General features: G+C 37.1%; 1 protein-coding gene across 3 annotated transcripts in view; it reads right to left on the bottom strand.

Moving 5' to 3' along the window:
* Positions 1-20,926, bottom strand: part of PIP5K1B (phosphatidylinositol-4-phosphate 5-kinase type 1 beta) — a 453,566-nt gene that overhangs the window by 93,610 nt on the left and 339,030 nt on the right. For all 3 annotated transcript variants that reach the window (XM_024126862.1, XM_028493901.2, XM_055087149.1), the window contains 5 exons: positions 19,088-19,299; positions 17,438-17,521; positions 17,266-17,314; positions 14,347-14,431; positions 2,641-2,796 (listed from right to left, as the gene is read on the bottom strand). In XM_024126862.1, coding sequence (XP_023982630.1) covers positions 2,641-2,796; positions 14,347-14,431; positions 17,266-17,314; positions 17,438-17,521; positions 19,088-19,299 — 586 coding nt within the window. The remainder of the gene's footprint in view (positions 1-2,640; positions 2,797-14,346; positions 14,432-17,265; positions 17,315-17,437; positions 17,522-19,087; positions 19,300-20,926) is intronic.

A 20,926-nucleotide genomic window follows, 5' to 3' on the forward strand; every position in this document is an offset into this window, starting at 1 on the left:
TACAAGCAGCTCATGCAGCTCCATATCAAAAAAACAAACAACCCAATCCAAAAATGGGCAGAAGACCTAAATAGACATTTCTCCAAAGAAGATATACTGATTGCCAACAAACACATGAAAGAATGGTCAACATCACTAATCATTAGCAGAATGCAAATCGAAACTACAATTAGGTATCACCTCACACCTGTCAGAATGGCTATCATCAAAAAGTCTGCAAACAATAAATGCTGGAGAGGATGTGGAGAAAAGGGAACCCTCTTGCACTGACGGTGGGAATGTAAGTTGATATAGCCACTATGGAGAACAGTATGGAGGTGCCTTAAAACTAAAAATAGAACTACCATACAACCCAGCAATCCCACTACTGGCCATGTACCCTGAGAAAACCATAATTCAAAAAGAGTCACGTACCACAATGTTTACTGCAGCACTATTTACAATAGCCAGGATATGGAAGCAACCTAAGTGTCCATTGACAGATGAATGGATAAGGAAGATGTGGCACATATATACAATGGAATATTACTCAGCCATAAAACGAAAGAAAATTGAATTATTTGTAGTGAGGTGGATGGACCTAGAGTCTGTCATACAGAGTGAAGTAAGTCAGAAAGAGAAAAACAAATACCATATACTAGCACATATGTATGGAATCTAAAGAAAAAAGGTTCTGAAGAACCTAGGGGCAGGACAGGAATAAAGACACAGACACAGAGAATGGACTTGAGGACATGGGGAGGGGGAAGGGTAAGCTGGGACAAAGTGAGAGAGTGGCAATGGACATATACACACTACCAAACGGAAAATAGATAGCTACTGGAAAGCAGCAGCATAGCACAGGGAGATCAGCTTGGCACTTTGTGACCACCTTGAGGGGTGGAATAGGGAGAGTTGGAGGGATACGCAAGAGGGAGGAGATATGGTGATATATGTATATGTATAGCTGATTCACTTTGTTATAAACTAACACACCATTGTAAAGCAATTATACTCCAATAAAGATGTTAAAAAAAAAAAAAGGGGATGAGTGGCGTTTAAACCTAAACATTTCTGGGAAGGTGCCCTATTAAGCCATTCTTTAAATAATACTAACGCTGTATTGTATTCGTTTTCCAGAATGTTCTTTAATGCAAAAGTTTGAGAGTGGTTGGATTATCTCAGAATATGGAGCACCTGGATGGGGCAGCTTTGAATAGTCTCAAAAGGTGCCAACGTGGGAGGAGTTTTCCAGGGGTATTGGAAACAGATCCTATTAAATGCAACACTTATTGACCACCTACTTTGTGCCAGGTTCTATGCTGTATTATTATCCACGTGAATTATCAAAACATCCCCATGAAGAAGGTAGCACAATTAGCCCCAGTAACTGATGAGGAAAGTGAGGCTCAGGTATTAAGGGTCCACAGCTAGGTCCATAGCTAGGACTGGTGGATCTTGGATTTGAAGCCAAATTTCAAGATCTTAAAACTGTGCCTGGCACATAGTAGGCACTCAATAAACGTATGTCATATCATTCTAAGCCCAAGACTCCTTCCGCAGCACCAAAGAAAAAGAGAAGAGGGTGGTGCTGAAGAGAAACTCTGCCAAAGGTCAACACTTGGGCGAGATTTTGGTGGCCTCCCCAAATCCCCAATTTAAGCAACACTGTTTGAGGCTATAGGAAGCCCAGTCTTAATCATTCCTTCGTCAGCTTCATGCATTATGGGTCCTTTGTGAAACAGAAATATAGAACAGAGTTTCTCTCAGACACTCAAGTATCATTGAGATTCAGACATGCCCTTTCTTACTGAGAGCAGATTTAACTTCTGTAGTTCCCTGACGCAGGGAGAAATTGAGCCAGAGGAAATGGGAGGCTTTCTTTCCAAAGGTCTGCCCAAATGGTGATCTGCCATCGGAGCCTTTGCAACAGATTTCTGATGGGCAGTTGATAAAATTAATCGAGGGTAACCTGCAAAGTTGATGCTCTTGGGAATGACTCTTTGTTTGGCCTTTTAGGTTGGTATTTGTCAGAAACCCCAGCCGCTCCATTAAATCATTTTTGTCATTAAAAAAAAAATTTTATATATATATATACATTACCTGAAAAGACAGAAAATACGTATCAAAAATACGTATCTATGTCTTTATCTCTATAACCATTTGAGAAATAAATCTAACAAAAGGTAGGAATATAGGACATGCCAGGAGAAAATTATAAAACTTTATTAAACTCATTAAAGAGAACCTAAATAAATTGGTAATTCACTGTTACATTGTGTATGTATGTATATATATGTATGCGTGTGTATGTTTGAAAAATATATATATACAAGCCCAGACCAAGGTCTACTAGTAAAAACACCAAAACCTTCAGATGTGTTACCTTCAGGTAGTGGGATTATAGATTATTTGTTTCTGAATATTTTAGTCTGTTTTAATTTTTTTTTACCATAAACCATATACAGTATTGTTTACGTGTTATAAAAATTTTACATGAACTGTGTCATACTGTAAACATCATTTTAAAAATTAGTTAAGAGACTTTGTTTCCTAGAGAAAGTACTTTCTCATTATTCTACTGTGAGTTTACATTACTTATACAAGTAAAATCACAAGAACTTTTTTCTTTCCTTCTTTTTTTGAGTTCCATGTCTTTACCTTCTTCATCAAGGCTGCTAAAACTTTGCCCTTCGGTCAGCAAATCACGCTTCTCATCCTTCCATTCCTGGCTAATTGAGGACACAATCTCCTGTGAGGTTGCCTTCAGGGCGGCAATGGAGTTGCACCGTTTTTTAGAAGGTGAGGCCTTCAAAGCTAGAAAAAGGAAAAGGAGAGACAATTACAGTTATTGTAAAACCACATGAATATATTATTTATTAAATTAAAATTTTACTCATGATTTATTAAGATTTTAGTCATTATTTCAGTAGGATGCAAGATGCTTTGCTTTATATACATGAGGAAAGGGAGATGATATTATGTTTTGGCAATTTTATTTGTCCAACATGATCTGACTTAAATCAGAATAGCTTAGAATAAATTTGGATTGAGATATCTCTCCAGATGTTGAAATATAGTCTTATTTGAGGTGAAATTCAAATGCTGCTGAAGAATTATATTTCTTCCTCCAAGCAATGTTTTTCTAGGGCTGGGAAGAGGTTGAGTGGGTCGATAAGCACAGATGGTAAAGTAAGGAGAATTCTCACGACCCCAGTTTATTAACTTGGGACTGGGAATTTCTAAACATGCCAATGTTTAATCTTATACTCATGTTACCCAATTTAGCCAAGTTACTTCTGGTTGCTCTTTTCTTTCAGTGACTTTCCACTGAAATTTCCTGCCTTTGGGTCTTTTCTAGGTCATGGTTACTTCAGATGTATAATTCACTCCTGATTTTTGTCCAGACAGCATTGTATAACTTCTGAAGTGTCTTGGGAACCTGAACCAAGGCAAGTGTACTTCACCATCAATCACGCTCACTGAAGGCTGGGACTTTACTTCTGATATGTCAGTGGGAGCTGCTTCAGCTGCAGCCAGACTATCCCCATGTATATTTTCTCCATGCCGCAATCATTCTCCTTGCTTAACAGTGTTAGAGAATTTTCTTGGAGGGCAGAGGGAGAGGGAGGTTGAGACCTCTTTACGCTTTCCCCTGAACTTGGTGTTAGCAGTGTCTCTCTTCCTTTGGAGGTTTGCATATAGGGATAACCTGACAGCAGATGCATCACAGGGATTGTGTTCAGCCTTGGGAATCTCAGAGCCTAGATTACACTGCTCATCAGGGGCATCCCATCAGCAGCTTGCAAAAACGTAATTGGAGAAGGACTTTGGGACACACAAATGAGGAAAGAATAGAGGGCAATCTCTCCACTTAAAGAGAAGGGAAGGTTTATGTGTCCCGTGAGCAGTCTTATAACCATAATAACATAATCGTAATCAATAACATTTTAGAAGGCTTGAGAATTTGGAAGCCAGCACCCACATTCCTTATCTCAAACTATCCAGATGGTCATCTGAGGGAGGTAGGCCCTTTTATAGGTCCAGAAACTGAGAGCAGAAAAATTGTGATCTGCTCAAGGTCACAGAGCTAGAAACCATGAAATCCCAGGTGTCTTTGTTTGAAGTTGTCTAACTGGTGGTTCATTTCCTAGCTCTTTGGCATTCTATTTTCTGGTTAAAGTGAGGGAGGAATAAGATAAAACTAGCATTTGTTTTTCTTTGAGGGGAGGAGACTTCGAATGTTTAAAAACTGATCAAATGGATTTTAGTGGCAAATAAGTGGACCAAATGTGTCATTTTTTTAAACTCCTCATCTCATCAAAACGGTGGTCACACTTGCTTTACAGGTGTGAAGTAATTATCCATACGCTGGCTTTGGCTTTAATATTCTGCTAGCTTTCATAAACTCTCAACTCTCACCTTTCAATCTAGTACAGTTGACTTGAACAACACAGGTTTGAACTGTGTGGGCCCACTCATATATGGATTGTTTTCAATACCAAATGCTATAGTCCCACATGATCTGGGGTTGGTTGAATCCTCGGATGCTGAGGAAGCACACATGTGGAGGGCCGACTCTAAGTTACGTGTTAATTTTCCATTGTGTCGGGCTTTGGCACTCCTAATGCCCCTGTGATGTTCAAGGGTCAACTGTGTTTTAAAATTTCTAAGTCAGAGGATCTCAAATGTGGTTCAGGGACTGCTAGGAATCCCTGAAATTCTCCTCGAAGGTCTGTGATGTTAAAACTATTTTCTTAACAATATTAAGAAGTTATTTATCTTCCTCACTCCCATTCTTTCCTGAGTTTTCTAGATGCTACATGACCTGTGGTATCACCACAGACTGAATTCAGAAGCATACATAAGAGTCTGGATGTCTTCTCTTAAGCCAGAATTAGGGATTTGAAAAAATATAAAATAATGCCACTTTTCCCACACAATTATTTGTTTTAGAAAACATAATTATTTTTCATAATTACTTTGTTAGAAATTTTTTACTTTTTTGTTAATATTGACGGATGTTAACATGTAATTTTTTAATTGTTACCTTGTAAGAATGAATATTTAAAATTTTCCTCAGTTTAAAATTCGAATAGGTTAAATATAGACGCTATAATCCACATAAATAAAAGCTCTTTGGGGTCCTCAGTCATTTTTAAGAGTGTAAAGTGGCGCTGAGACCAAAAGCCTTGAGAATTGCATAGTTCTTAGGTCAGTGCTAATTCTCTAAACTGAGAAACAACTAGGATCAGAAGAATGTTGGCAGCATCATGGAAGAGTGAATGAGGGGAAGATGCTCAGAGAACTGTCTGTACTTGTTGTGGCTTATCATGGACCAAAGGCCAAGAGCCCGCCAAAGAAATAGCTCTTTGCTCATTATCAGCATCACATACAATGAGGAGCAGAGAAGACCCCAAAACAAACTCCTGCCAGGACCAGATGGCACCTAAAGAAAGTCTTTACTTTTGTCTTAAATGGTCAATCTTCCTTAAAGGAATTATCTGAGCCTCATTCAGTGGATAAGGACTTGAATCTTGCAGAAATTGAATACCTCAGGGACTTGTTTTATTGTTTGTTTTCATATTTGGGGAGATCATTTATTTTCCAAGCAACAATTTCATGGATTACAAATGTGAACTCAAGTTCTGGCTTTTTTTTTTATACCAGAGATTGGGTTGTGGCAATTGGATTAAGTAGCTTTCAAAAGGTTTGACGTCAATCATTGGCATCCGGTTGTGTTTTCAACTCTGTAAAAATCTAATCATGTGCACCTATACCTTTCCTAAGGTTTGATAACTCTATCAGTTGGAGGAAATGGGCGTGGTCTTCGAAGAACATATAAAACATCAAGCAAAGAGCCAAGCTCATTCTTCTCCAGAGTCTAGAGCTGTTGTGTTTGGACTTGGCTGGGCTGTGGAGACTTTGGAAAGTTACTGTCACCAGGAGGTGAGCACCTAAACAGGGAATTGTTTTGACTGGAAAATCTCAAAGGATGGTTTGGGTTGCTGGTCACTTTCTTTTGTCCACAGAAACTCTTGGATTTGTCTTTGGCTAAATAATGGTGACAGGTATCGTGTGTCCATTTCCAGCTCTACGTCCTGCTACTCAACTGCACCTACCCTTGACTGCTTTTCAGCTCACCTATCTGCCATCCCCTGAACCTCCATGTTCATTCCTACTCCTGGGCCTTTGTACATGCTGCTCCTCCTACTTGAGATGCCCTTCTTGCCTCTCTTCCTAATAAATGCTGGCTTACAGTTTCAGGACTTAATTCAAATATTCTTTTCTCTGTGAAGCTCTCTTTGGGAAGATTGGTTTTATTTCTCTTTGTGTACCTACAGTAGCCTATGCAAAAACTCTATTAACAGCTGCTTTATTACATTATAAATCTTTTACCTGTTCCAATCCCTGACCCAAAATGGACCATGAAATTACTGAGGGAATTTAATTTTTTTTAAAAAAAAGCTTCTATATTATTAATGCTTAGCATAGTGTTAGGTACATAATAGGTGCTCAAATGTTGGCTGAAAGAATTAACTATTGTTCTGAAATTTTAGGACAGTTGATTTTTAACTAATTAATGTATCAGTACTATTCTATTCCTTTCAGGAAACTAAGTTTTAGTACTCTAGACACATTATCTGGGTAGAGAATTTCAGTGAGGTTCCAACATTACGGTGACTAATATTTGCAGAAAGAATTATAGGATTTTGCAAACATTATTACATTGACAGCATGACTCAATTCTGGGGTGGGATAACAGATTTAAGAAGGCTAAAAAAATTGATTTAAAAAAAGAAACTTGAAGACCAAGTACTGTTTTCTTGGGGGTAGGGGTGGGGAGGGGAAGTTTTCACATACAAAGAAAGTATGCCTGTCGTTGAAATGGCTGAGTAGAACAGAGCCCCTTGCCAACCTGTGCTGAGAAAGTCTGAACAAGGAATAATCTTTGTTTTATTAAGCCACTGAGAACCCAGAGTTAATTTATTGCTGCAGTAAAACTTAGCTAACATGAGTAATAAACTATTTTTTTTTAATAAAATCACAACAGAAGGGGTGTGTGAATTTGTGTGTATGTGCTTAGTGAAACACTTGGAAATTTATATTCCCAAGTTTAAATTGTGACTTTCTCTGGGTAATGCATTTTCATTATTGTAATTCAATCTGTATTTTTTCCCCTGAACTTTCTACAATAAACATGTATTACTTTCACAATCAGAAAAAAAAAAAAAAGTATGACTGTAGGAATTAAGGGCTTTAACTTAATCATAGTTGATAAAGGATCTGGAAGTTGTATTTTAAAGTGTCAACTTTACTAATTAAATGGCTACCCTTTGAAAAGCTGGTAGTAGATGAAAAGTCCATTCATTCATTCAATTATTCATCAAATAATGATCAAGGGCCTACAATGTGCCAGGAAATGTGCTAGCTTCTGGGAATATATATGAGAACCAAACACAGCCCCTACTTTTCAGGAACTCAAAGTCAAGTGGGGGAGATAGAACAACAGCTTACTATAGCAGAGTATGGTAACTGCTGTGAAGGAAGCATCATCTGAGCTGAGATGTGAAGGAAGACCAGCGGAAGGATGGAGATAATTACAGGCAAAGGGACAAGAACATGTACAGATCTGGAGGCAGCCTGGAATGTTAGGGGTAACTGCAGGGCGCTCAGAGCTCCTGGAGGCTTGAGGGTAGGGTAGAGCATGGAATGGGTGTGAGAAAAGTCACGGCAAGGGAAAGAGAGGCCACATCACACAGGGACTCAGAAGCGAAGTTAGGATTTTGCGTACTAGGAAATACACTGAAGTTTTTATTAAGAAAAAAAGTTTTTTTAAGCATGGAAGGGTTTTTAATAGGAAATTAGCAAGAGGATATTTAAACTGATGCCTCTGGCTGGGGTTGGGGAAGATTGGACTGGAAGGGGATATGACTGGAGGTAAGAGAGGAACATGAGGGCCACAACTTTATGTAAAAAAAAAAAAAAAGAAAAAAAAAAGCCCAAACCCAAACCATAAAAATCACAATGGCTGAATTAGGAGAGGTGCTGTGAAAGAAGGGGACGAACTCTTGATATTTCCAGGTGAGACTAGGTATTGGTGAGTGACTGCATGTGGGTGGTTAAGCTTTGACAAAGCTTGATGCCTGCATGTCTGGTTTGGGTACCTGAGTAAATTGTGGTGACCTTCAGGGAGGCATGGACTCAGGATGTGAGGCAGGTTCTTGACCAACCTGGGGGAATCCAGAAATTAGTCTTATATTTGTGGACAACTGATTTTCAATAAGGAACGCAGATAATTCAATTGGGGAAAGAAGAAACCATTCAAGAACTGGTGCTGGGACAACTGGATATGTACATGCAAAAGAATGAATTTGGACCCTACCTCACACCATATACTATAAATTAAATCAATATTTGTAAATCATACACCTGATAACAGAAACACGTGTTGAGAATACATAAAGAACTCTTACAACAACAATAAAAAGACAATCTAATTAAAAATGGGCAAAGTATTTGAATAGACAGTTCTCCAAGGAAGATATAAGTGGTCAATAAGCACATAAAAAGATGTTCAACATCATTAGTCATTAGAAAAACACAAGTCAAAACCACATTGAGATACTACTTTATACTCACTAGATGTCTAAAATGAAAAAGACACATAGTAACATATGTTGGTGAGGATGTGGAGAAATTGGATCCCTCATACATTGCTGGTGGGATTGCAAAATTGGGTAGCTGCTTTGGAAAAGAGTCTGGCAGTTCCTCAAAATGTTAAATAGAGTTACCATCTGACCTAGTGTTTCCACACCTGGGTATGTACCCAAGAGAAATGAAAACTTATGTCCACAGAAACCTTGTGCATAAATTTTCATAGCAGCATTATTCGTAATAGCCAGAAATGTAAACAACCCAAATATCCATCAACTAGTGAGAGGATAAACAAAATGTGTTAAATCCATACAATGGAATATTATTCAGCAATAAAAAGAATAAAGTACTACAAGATGGCTAAACCTTGAAAACATCATGTTAGGTGAAAAAAGCCAAACACAGAAGGCCACATACTGTATAATTCCATTTATATGACATATTCAGAATAGACAAATCCATAGAGACAGAAAATAAATGAGTAGTTGCCAGGGGCTGGGAAGAGGAAGGAATGAAGAGTAACTGCTAATGGATATGGGGTTTCTTTTCAGGGTAATAAATATGTTCTAAAATTAGATAGTGGTAATGCTTGTACAACTTTGTGAATATACTAAGAATCACCAAATTGCACATTTTAGAAGGGTGGATTTCCTGGTATGTGAATTATACCTGAATAAAGATGCTATAAAAAGTAGACTAAGAAATCAAAATGGGAAAAAAATAGATTTGACTACTTGAGAAGTAAAAGACTTGTTACATTAAAAACATGATAAACTATACAAACTGGAAAGGTTCACAACTCACACCATATTTCATGGGATTGAGGATGCCATTGACTGCACCATTAATTTATACACTACTAAGAAAGCAAAAACTCCCAACATGGGGAATCTCATGGAGGAGCCTCACTAAACCTGGGATCCCATGGGTTACATCCTTCATAAACCTACCAGGGGCCACAAGGAAACTCATGATTTTCAACCACAGCAAAGGGTAAAGAAAGGCAGAAAATCTTCCTTCAAAATTTGAACCAAGTTGGTATTCACACAGGATTGCAGGCTGAATAAATACTATGTTATGGTCCATCTTAGGCAAAAAAGACCTTAAACAGAAAATTTAATTGGTAGTGGTCTCAATTTGAGACCAATTTTAAGATACCACTGAGATAGTCAAATGTGAAACAAAAGTTTTTCTTAGAATGAAATAAGGTTAAAAAAAGAGATTGATATCTTTAACGTGTAGAGTTCATATAAATCATTTGGAAAAATAATAAATACTAATGTAAATGAGCAAATATTACAAAGCTCAATTCTCAAAGGAACTACAAATGGGCAATAAACATGAATAATGGTTGAACTTCGCCAGTACTTAAGAAATACAAAATAAAACAACCAGATAACATCTTTTACTTATCCAAGTAGCATAATTTAAAAAGAATATTAGGCTAGAAGAATAAATAAATAAAGGCTAGAAGAATACAGACTCTTGTGGAAATCTAGAGTGGCATAATCATTCTGTGCAGTTATCTGCATTTTAAACCCTAGTACTTCTTCTTGGAATCTATCCTAAAGAAATAATCATAAGCTTGGACACCATATTTATCTAAAATCATGTTCATAAAAATACTCGTTAGAAAAAGGAGAAATAATGTAAATGTCCAAATGAGAGAATCTTAAATAGATTATGGCATACCCATATAATTTTAATGTTGTATTGTAATTTTTAATGGTTTCTTTGTACAATATACAGTGATATGGGAAACTATTCATATTATAATATGTGAAAAATAGAGGACATATACATAAAATTGTACACCACTATGCTACCATTTTTATATAAATACACAAAGCACAGAAATAAAGATGGTAGGAAGTATGTGAAAACATTAGTAGTGGAGGATCTGAATAGACATTTTTCCAGTGATGATATAGAGGTGCCAACAGAAATGGCTGTTATCAGAAAGATGACAAATAATAACTGTTGGTGAAGATGTTGAGAAAAGGGAACCCTTAGGCACTGTTGGTGGGAAGGTAAATTGATCAGCCACTATGGAAAACGGTATGGAGATTCCTCAAAAAGCTAAAAATAGAACTACCATATGATCCAGCAATTCCACTGCTGGATACTTATCCAAAGGAAACAAAACATTAATTAGAAAAGATACATGCACCCCTAGGTTCACTGCAGCATTATTTACAACAGCCAAGATATGTGAGCAACCTATGTGCTCACCCATCAATAGATGAATAGATAAACAAGATCACACACACACACACACACACACACACACACACACACACACACACACTGGAATATTACTCAGCAATAAAAAAGAATGGAATCTTGCCATTTGTGACCTCATGGATGGACCTAGAGGGTATTATGCTAAATGAAATAAGTCAGACAAAGAAAGATAAATACTGTATGATTTCACTTATATGTGAAATCTAAAAAACAAAACAAACGAACAAACTTAAGAAAACAGAAACAGAATTATAGATACAGAGAACAAATAGGTAGTTGCTGGGCAGGTGGTGGTGGGAGAAATAGGTGAGGGAGATTAAGAGGTACAAACTTCCAGTTGCAAAATAAATGAGTCATGCGTATGAAATGTACAGTGTGGGGAGTAGCCAATAATTATGTGATATCTTTGTATGGTGACACATCATAAGTAGACTTATCATGGTGATCAGTTTGAAATGTATAAAAATATCAAATCACTCTGTTGCATAACAGGAACTAACACAGTGTTGTAGATCAATTCTACTTCAAAACTAAACACACTCATAGAAAAATAGATCAGATTTGTGGCTACCAGAGGCTGGGGGTGGGCGGTGGAGGGGAAATTGGACGAAGGTGGTCAAAAGGTACAAACTTCCAGCAGTTACAAGATAAATAAGCACTAGGGATGTGATGTACAACATGATGAATATAACGAACACTTCTGCATGTTATAAAGGAAAGTTGTTGGGAGAGTAAATCCTAAGAGTTCTCATTACAAGGAAAAACTGTTTTCTATTTCTTTAATTTTGTATCTATGTGAGATGATGGCTGTCATTAAACTTACTGTGCTCATCATTTCATGATGTATGTAAGTCAAACCATTATGCTGCACACCTTAAACTTATACAGTGCTGTATGGCAATTCTATCTCAATAAAACTGGAAGAAAAAATGTTTATAGTGGCTATTTCTGGGTTGTGAGATATCAAATAATTTTTATGGTTTTCTTTGTATTTTCCAATACTTTTACATCGAAACGGTTTTACTCTCACAAAAATTAACTCAACATGGATTAAAGACTTAAACATAAGACTGAAACTGTAAAACTCCTGAAAGAAAACATAGGGAAAAGTTCCTCAACAATGATCTTAGCAATGACTTTTTGGATATTACACCAAAAGCACAAGCAACAAAATCAAAATAAACAAGTGGGACTACATCAAACTAAAAAACATCTGCATAGCAAAAGAAACAATTAATAAAATAAAGAGGCAGCCTACAGAACGGGAGAAAATCTTTGCAAACCATATATCAGATAAGGGGTTAATATTCACAATATATAAAGAACTCATAAAACTCAATGGTAACAAAACCAAATAATCTGATTAAAAATTGGGCAAAGGACCTGAATAGACATTTTTCAAAGAAGACATACAGATGGCCAACAGATACATGAAAAGATGCTTAATATAACTAATCATTCGGGAAATGCAAATCAAAACCACAATGAGATATATCACCTCCTACCTGTCAGAATGGCTATTATCAAAAAGACAAAAAATAACACATGTTGGTGAGGATGTGAAGAAAAGGTAGTCCTAGTACACTCTTGGTGGAAATGTAAATTAGTGCAGCCACTATGGAAAACAGTATGGAGTTTCCTCAAAAAATTAAAAATAGAACTACCATATGACTAGCAATCCCACTTCTGGGTATGTATCTGAAGGAAATGAAGTCACTATCTTGAAGAGATATCTGCATTTCCATGTTCACTGAGGCATTATTCACAACAGCCAAGACATGGAAACAACCTAAGTATCCACTGACAGATGAATGGATAGAAAAAAATAAGGAAATCCCGTCACTTGTGACAATATAGATGTACTGTGACAGCATTATGCTAAGTGAAATAAACCAGAAGGAGAAAGACAAATACTGTATGATCTCACTTACATGTGCTAAAAAATTGAACTCATAGACATAGAGAGTAGAAGAATTGTTACTTGGGGCGACGGGTGGGTGAAATGGGGAGACATTGGTCGAAGGGTACCAACTTCCAGTTATAAGATGAATAAGTTCTTGAAATCTAATATACAGCATGGAGACTATAGTTAATAATTCTGTCTTACACACTGGAAAGTTGCTAAGAGGGTAGATCTTAAATGTTCTCACCACACAAACACATACACACACACACACAATTTGTAATTATGTGAGATGATGAATGTGTTAAGTAACCTAATTGTGATAATGATTTTGCTATATGTGCATCAAATCATCACATTGTACACCTTAAACTTACATAATATTATATGTCAATTATATCTCAATAAAGCTGGGAAAAAAAGCCTTCAAAAGAAAGTGTTTTACTTTCATTAACAAAAAACTCCAACAAATATTATAAGAAAAAAATCTGTCTTATATAAATACAAAATATGAACATTCTACTCTTCCAGTTTTTTTTGTGTGGTTAAATTGTTATGAAATTGGACCACAAAATACCTAAATGATAAAATAACACAAGTAACAACAGGGTTATTTTTTCCTTTTCACATAGTTAAAAAATTTTCTACATAAATAATACACATCCGTTGTGGAAAATTTAATAAATATTGATGCAAAGAAAAAGAAAATACCACACAATCTCATGGTTCGGAATCACCATTGTTAACTTTGGGTTTAGTCTGCTCTTCTTTTTTTTATGTCCTTATGGTTTAAAATTAGGGTATTGATTTGAGATCTTTCTTCTTTTTTAATGTAGGCATTTATAGCTATAAATTTCCCTCTGAGCACCGACTTTGCAGCATCCTCTAAGTTTTTGGAATGTGTATTTTCATTTCCATTCATCTCTAAGTTTTTCCTAATTTCACTGTGTTTTCTTCTTTTACCCATTGGTAGTTTGAGAGTGTGTTGTTTAATTTTCTCATATTTGTGAATTTTCCAGTTTTCACTCTTTATTGATTCATTCCATTGTGATTGGAAAAGAGACTTTGCGTGATTTCAATCTTTTAAAATCTATTGAAATGTGTTTTGAGGACTAACATATAGTCTATTCTGGAGAACACGCCATAAGAATAACTACTGTTAACATTTTTATATATCCCATTAGAATTCTGTTGTGCATTTAGGTATGTAGACCAATAACTATATATATGTGAATGAAGCTAGCTATAAGGACTAAATGTACCTTTAATACATCATTTTTTATTTGTTGCGTATTATTCCATTATTTAACTGTATCATAACATATTTAACCAATATATTATGGGGTTGGATATTTAGGCAGTTTATATTTTTTTCCAGCACAAAATTAGACTTTAATGATTACAGCATCAATAAATACCTGGCTAGGATACTTAACCATAATTACTAAGTGATTACCACTTTTGGGAGATAAATAGTTCCAACTCTTCCAATAAAAATCTTACAAAGTGAAATCAGCCAGTAAGTGCTAAAGGTAAAAAAAAGAAATTCATAAAAATCTTACCTTGAATTTTCTTGAAAACTCTGGAATTCATAAACTTTAGAAATCTGTCTGCATAAAAGCTTGGTCTATGAACCGAAACAGTGTCCTGAAAAGACAAATCAGGTACCAGAGGTTTACCTCTCAGACAGTTTGTTTCAAGCTAGAGGAAAGCTCTATGCAGTTGGCTCTCTGTTAGCCAATGTCCTTAACCAGAAGGTGTGGATGTTGGGAGCCACAAAAGAGTGATGCCCACGTGCTGTGTGCCCAGGAGCTGGGTTGGGGCAGGAAGCACAAGGCTCAATCTGAGCAAAGATTCCAGATACTCATGGTGAAACAGAGGATTAAAAGGGGCAGGGGTGAGATAGCAAAGACTCTGCTTCATAAACCCAAACAGCTGATACTTGTTCCACTGTGTGCCATGGGGGGCTTTTAAATTCCATTTTTTAACATACAGGCAGCCAGTGTCTCAAGTGTCATCTGGAATAAAGACATATCACTTTCAGTCAGGATCAAAAACTGGGGACATAAAGAAACAAAACAATCCTAATGTAAGAGTGAGATAGAGGGCAAAAAAAAAAAGTTTGCTGGTTTCACTGCCAAATAATAAGGTATGTAGACACTGGGAAGACTCCTAGGAGACAAGGCTGACTGATGACCCCTGTTATGTTCAATTATCTACTAATTAGATAGAGTTGAATTGAATTAAATTGTTCATTCTCGCTTGCTTGGTAGGAGTCTTTAGGACTGAGGGGGCATTTTATTACAAGTCCAGGAAAGAAGATGGATGAAGGAGCTAATTCTATATGTTTATTCAGTAGTCATTTATTTACTATCCAAGATACACATTCCTAAAAATAGTAAATTTGCTTATTTAGTGCTCCATTTTGATTTCAGGTTCATGGTGTCCAACAGGGAAACTTCTAAAAATTTACATTTAGATACTATAAAGTGTCTGTGATGGGTTTGGAAGAAAAAACACACACTGGACCAGAATCCAGACACCCGGTTCTGGTGTTAGCTCTAATTTTAAAAAGCTGTGTGGTTCTGGGTAAAGACACCATCTCAGTGCCTCAGTCTTTTCATCTGTGAAATTGGGTGTTATATGAGGCATAAGGTAATTCTGTAATGACTGAGTTACGACGGACACAGTATGGAGAAACCCTCTTTGCCAAGTTAAAATGGTCCCCTAGACTATCAGTAATGCTGCAGATGTGGTGGAAAATTTCCCACTGGTTTGACATGCACTCTCCCCAGTATTCAGTCAGCTCCTGTTGGAAGTGGACACAACTTCACAAGTACCATCATTTAAAAATATGTAGGATGCAAGATGATTAAGATTCTTGCTTTCCAAGAGAAATTAGATTGTGGTTCTCCTTGGTATGAAGAAGCAGTGTTTAAAGAAGAGGCACTTTTGTAAAAAGACAAAAATAAGTCTTAATTATTGTTTATAATTACACAAATATATAATCAGCACAGAGATGCTGATTATATATTTGTGTAATTTAAAAAAGACACCAAAAAAAAGAAGATATATCTTATTTAGACAAAAGTAGGGGCTCCGTAGAAGCATCTGACCAATAGAAGACTAGGCCATTCAGAGCACAAATCTCATTTGGTAACAGGGAATTGAAATTGTGTCAATAAACAGAAGGAGAATGAAACAGAGGGTGTTTACTCTCTTTCCCTTGCATGTCCGAGGCATTAATGTAGTTGCTACTTTTCTCAGCTAGAAGGAAAAAAAAATTAACTTACCATCTTGGCCTTTTCATAAAAAGAATCTTTGATTTGAATAATAAGCCTAAGTTTGATTCTCAGAAACAAACTTGTGAACCTGTTGTTTAAAAGTGCACTCTGACGAAGGTCATTCCTTAGCCTGTGGACAAAATGCAGATCTTTCTTGCTGAAAGGTTATTACCAGTCTTCCACAGAACTGAGAAAGTGGGTGTTCTTTTCCAAAAAAGGAGAAGAATAGCATCTATAATTTATCTTTGCTTCAAAGGAAAGCATTTGCTAACATCTTAAAAAAATGTGTGAGCAAATCTTTGACCAATATATTCTCTGGAAGTGTCACTCTGAGTTATTAACTGAGGGAGGCTGAGGCCATAAATGTTCTGTCAATAGCAGGAAGTTCAAATTTAACATCTAGATAGGAAGTCTTGTGTGTGTGTGTGCGCACGTGCACATGCGCGTGTGTATATATAGAGAGAGACAGAGGCTGCTCTTTGATAACCGATGGTTTTCTTCAGTCATGCCAATTCTGGGTCCAAAAGACATCCTCATGTCAGTCAGCCTTTGTCATGTATAAATCCAACACAAACGAAAAAGTTTTCCCTTCCTATGTCCTTATTATGTTAGGCATCATGTTGAACACTAAGGGGCATTATTTAATTTAACCCTCACATCAGCCTACGAGGCAGGTACGAGGTACTATTACTAGGCTTCTGCTACAAATGGGAAACCAGGCTAAGAGATGACAAGCAAGCAATGTGTCTGGGACACACGGCTAGTAAAGTGGTTTGAACGCAGAGTTCAAGCCCAGGGCTGTTTACCATCAAGGTAGGGTTCAAATCCCTCTGAAGCTTGGTCTTGGGACAACTTGAGTTCAAGTGCCCTACTGGTCTTCCCAGTGTCTATGAAAAGTCTCCTCCTTTTTCTCACCATCTCATAATTGGGCCCTGCAGATTGCACATAAAAACGAGACCTCGTTTTGTTTTCCTGGCCTCTACCTAGTCACCAGCTGGATGGCTCTATTTGAAGAGCTATTCACATTTATGTTGTCTTTGTTCTTAGATTTGAACCAACCTGCTAGCCTGAGACTGAGTTTATAAAGATCTTTGTTTCCTTTCCTCTTCAAGTGACACGGCTTCCTAGACATACTTTGAAGTCTCTGAGAAATCAGAAAAATATACAGTTTAATAAGGAGCATGATAAATCACTTACCCCATCATAAACAAGAGCTTTCCAGGAATGTTCCAACTTTTTCATTAACCTAAACATACACGGACAGAAAAATAAAAATAAGAATGTAAAATCACTCCCATTTGGTGAATTTTCAGAACCTTTTGTTGATTTATCTTGAAATAATAAAAGACTACTTCCCCAAATTTCTTACCTATATGATTGCAGAATATCAATAATGCCCATAAATAAAAGTAGCTTTTCTCCCTTATGGCTTTTAGCTGGAATGCCTCCCATTCTGTGAATAGAGCAAAAGAGAAAAAATTTGTAGGAATAGGAAGTTAAAAATCATTTCTAATATACAGACTGTAAATGAAAATGGGCAGTCTCTAAGAATACTGGACTCTCTCTCCCTTCATTTTTTTTTTTTTTTTTTTTCCTTCAGCTAAAGTCTTCCTGGGAATCCAGAATGATGTACCTCCCCTGAAGGAGAATAACACCATAGCTGTCAATTCTGAAGAGCTGTATGGGAAGAATTCAATTAAAAAATAATTCCTGGGCTTCCCTGGTGGCGCAGTGGTTGAGAGACCGCCTGCTGATGCAGGGGACGCAGGTTTGTGCCCCGGTCCAGGAAGATCCCACATGCCACGGAGTGGCTGGGCCCGTGAGCCACAGCCACTGAGCCTGCGCATCCAGAGCCTGTGCTCCACAGCGGGAGAGGCCACAACAGTGAGAGGTCTGCATACCGAAAAAAAAAAAAAAAATCATTCCTACTTTAAAACCAAGAGCAAGAACTTTAAAGTATTTCAAAATACTGCTCATCAAAAATGCAACACTTTTATATACTTACCGTGAGATTTTTAAATAAAATATACAACAGCACAAAGAAAAAATATATAAAAAATCCATTCCTAGGATGCAAAGATAAACACTATCAACATTTGGTACATCTTTCCTGTGCGTATGTATATTTATTAATACACAAAAGCTATTATTTATGTTTTATAACCTGAATTTTTCACTTGCTAAATGATGAAAATTTCTTCATATTCAGTGCTAATGTGCTTTTAATGGCTGTATAGTACTTCACTATACTGATACAGAATAATTTGTTTAATCAGTTATTGGACATTTAGATGGATTTATAGGAAAGATTTAAAAAATCTTTAATATGTATGCATTTCCTTCATAAAAGTGAAATGTGCCTGTGATTTAGTCATTGTTGGAGAATCTTACAAGGCAGGCACTTACAGTCAAGGAAAATGATTTCTTTCTTTCAGTCTCCTTGCTCAGCTAAGTACACACATGTGACACAACCAAAGAAAATTACTGAAATGGTTGACTGTAATTGTTTCTGTTAGTCAATATGCACTTTTTATACATGCAAACTAATCCTGCAGTTACTATCACATCTTGTTGAAGCAAGAGATCACATCTGCCAGGGTATAGGACTAGGACAACAGAATCCTCTTACGCACACAAAAAGCTCTGAATTGCAGACATAATTTCTAGCATGTATTTGCTTAAATACATGTTTATTCAAATTCAAAGAATATTCACCCTGTTTGTGGTGGATGTTTTGAATATGTAGTAAATAGGGATAAAAACATTTTTAGCCATTGTTAAAAAATGGAGCCATTTGAAAAAAGAAACCATGTGGGTGAAAGAATGATAATAACTCGAAAAACTGCCACTCATCTAGTTATCCGTGGATGAAAGGAAATAAGGCTGGCTTAATCCACTTTAGCACCAGGTAGGAATCTATTCCTAAAGAGCCACCATGAAGGGAACATGCTTGCATTTAATTACCCAATGATGTCGGCTGCCATGATCAAGGAAATGTGTGGGCAGGAGCTGCACTTACGTGTCCGGGTTCTCTGTGATGATCCCGTCTGCTGATTTCCCTGGACCCTGGATGGATTCCATTGCTGTTGAGTAGAGGACCTTTTGCATTCCAGACCGCTTAGCATCAGGCACATTTTGTGAAATTTCCTCTTCTTTCTCTTTGAGGGAATGGTCCAAGATGTGGATTCCCAGCAAAAGGCTATAGTCCATGATCTTGAAGCTTTCCAGCACCTGCGTAAGAAAAAGAACAAGGAGGCCCATCACTCAAATGGCTTTTAAATCTCATCTGCACAGAATCAGAGAGATATGAAGACATGCAGCTCTTGCTTCCCTCCCAGTGGATGGCTGATAGAGGAAAAATCAAAATAAAAACATTTGAGGTTATGATTAGGTCATGTGCAGTAAGGATTATCACCATGGCTCCAAAATATTTTTATGTAAATATAGAATAAGCACATCTTTCCTCAGCATTCCATAAATGTTTCACCAATAGCATTTATTGAACACTTTCCATGTGCGAGGTGCTAAATGGTTCATTTGGATTCAATCATCACAACTCTTTGAGCTAGGTGCTATTATTATCTCTGTATTACAAATGGAAAAAAAGAGACACACAGAGAGAGATAATTTGCTCAATATCACACAGCTCATAACTCACACTGCTGGGATTTGAACCCAGACAGTCAACTCCAGCATCGGAGGTACTAGAGGAGAGACACCAACAACCAATAGTCTCTACAAGCCTGTATACCCTCCTCAGCACGAAGACTCAGCTGGAATGGGCTTTTGTCTGAAATCTGTTCTCATAAACTTTCATCTTCCTAGAGTTTAGTGGTCTCCTTTTTAAAGTTTGTCTTTCAGTTATCATTCAGTTTCCTGCAGCGAGTCTTTTTTAAATGTATGGTCTCAACAAAGAACAGGACTCACTGTTTAATTATCCACTCAGCAAACAGTGGGAAAGAGAAGGAATTAAAAGTAGCTGGATGCAGCCAGACAAAGGAGATAACAATGCTCTGACAGGAAAACGAACGAGACACGGTCGAGATGCAAGACAGGCAGTCAACATGGCTTCCGAGTGTGGGTAAGCCTTTGGGACTCAGGACCCTTCAAGTGAGGAAGAGTGTTCAGGAGGAGTTCAGGAAATGGGGTGTCTTCCACTATGATAAAGTTCTTTTTTTTTTTTTTTTCTTTACATCTTTATTGGAGTATAATTGCTTTACAATTGTGTGTTAATTTCTGCTTTATAACAAAGTGAATCAGTTAGACATATACATATATTCCCATATCTCTTCCCTCTTGTGTCTCCCTCTCTCCCACCCTCCCTATCCCACCCCTCTAGGTGGTCACAAAGCACCGAACTTATCTCCCTGTGCTATGCGGCTGCTTCCCACTAGCTATCTATTTTATGTTTGGTAGTGTATATATGTCCATGCCACTCTCTCACTTCGTCCCGCTTACCCTTCCCCCTCCCCATATCCTCAAGTCCATTCTCTAGTAGGTCTGTGTCTTTATTCCCATCTTACCGTTAGGTTCTTCATGACATTTTTTTTCCCCCTAGATTCCATATATATGTCTTAGCATACGGTATTTCTCTTTCTCTTTCTGACTTACTTCACTCTGTATGACAGACTCTAGGTCCATCCACTTCACTACAAATAACTCAATTTCGTTTCTTTTTATGGCTGAGTAATATTCCATTGTATATATGTGCCACATCTTCTTTATCCATTCATCTGTTGATGGACACTTAGGTTGCTTCCATGTCCTGGCTATCGTAAATAGAGCTGCAATGAACATTTTGGTACATGACTCTTTTTGAATTATGGTTTTCTCAGGGTATATGCCCAGTAGTGGGATT

The sequence above is a fragment of the Physeter macrocephalus genome, chromosome 9, assembly GCF_002837175.3.
Source record: "Physeter macrocephalus isolate SW-GA chromosome 9, ASM283717v5, whole genome shotgun sequence".
NCBI lineage: Eukaryota > Metazoa > Chordata > Mammalia > Artiodactyla > Physeteridae > Physeter > Physeter macrocephalus.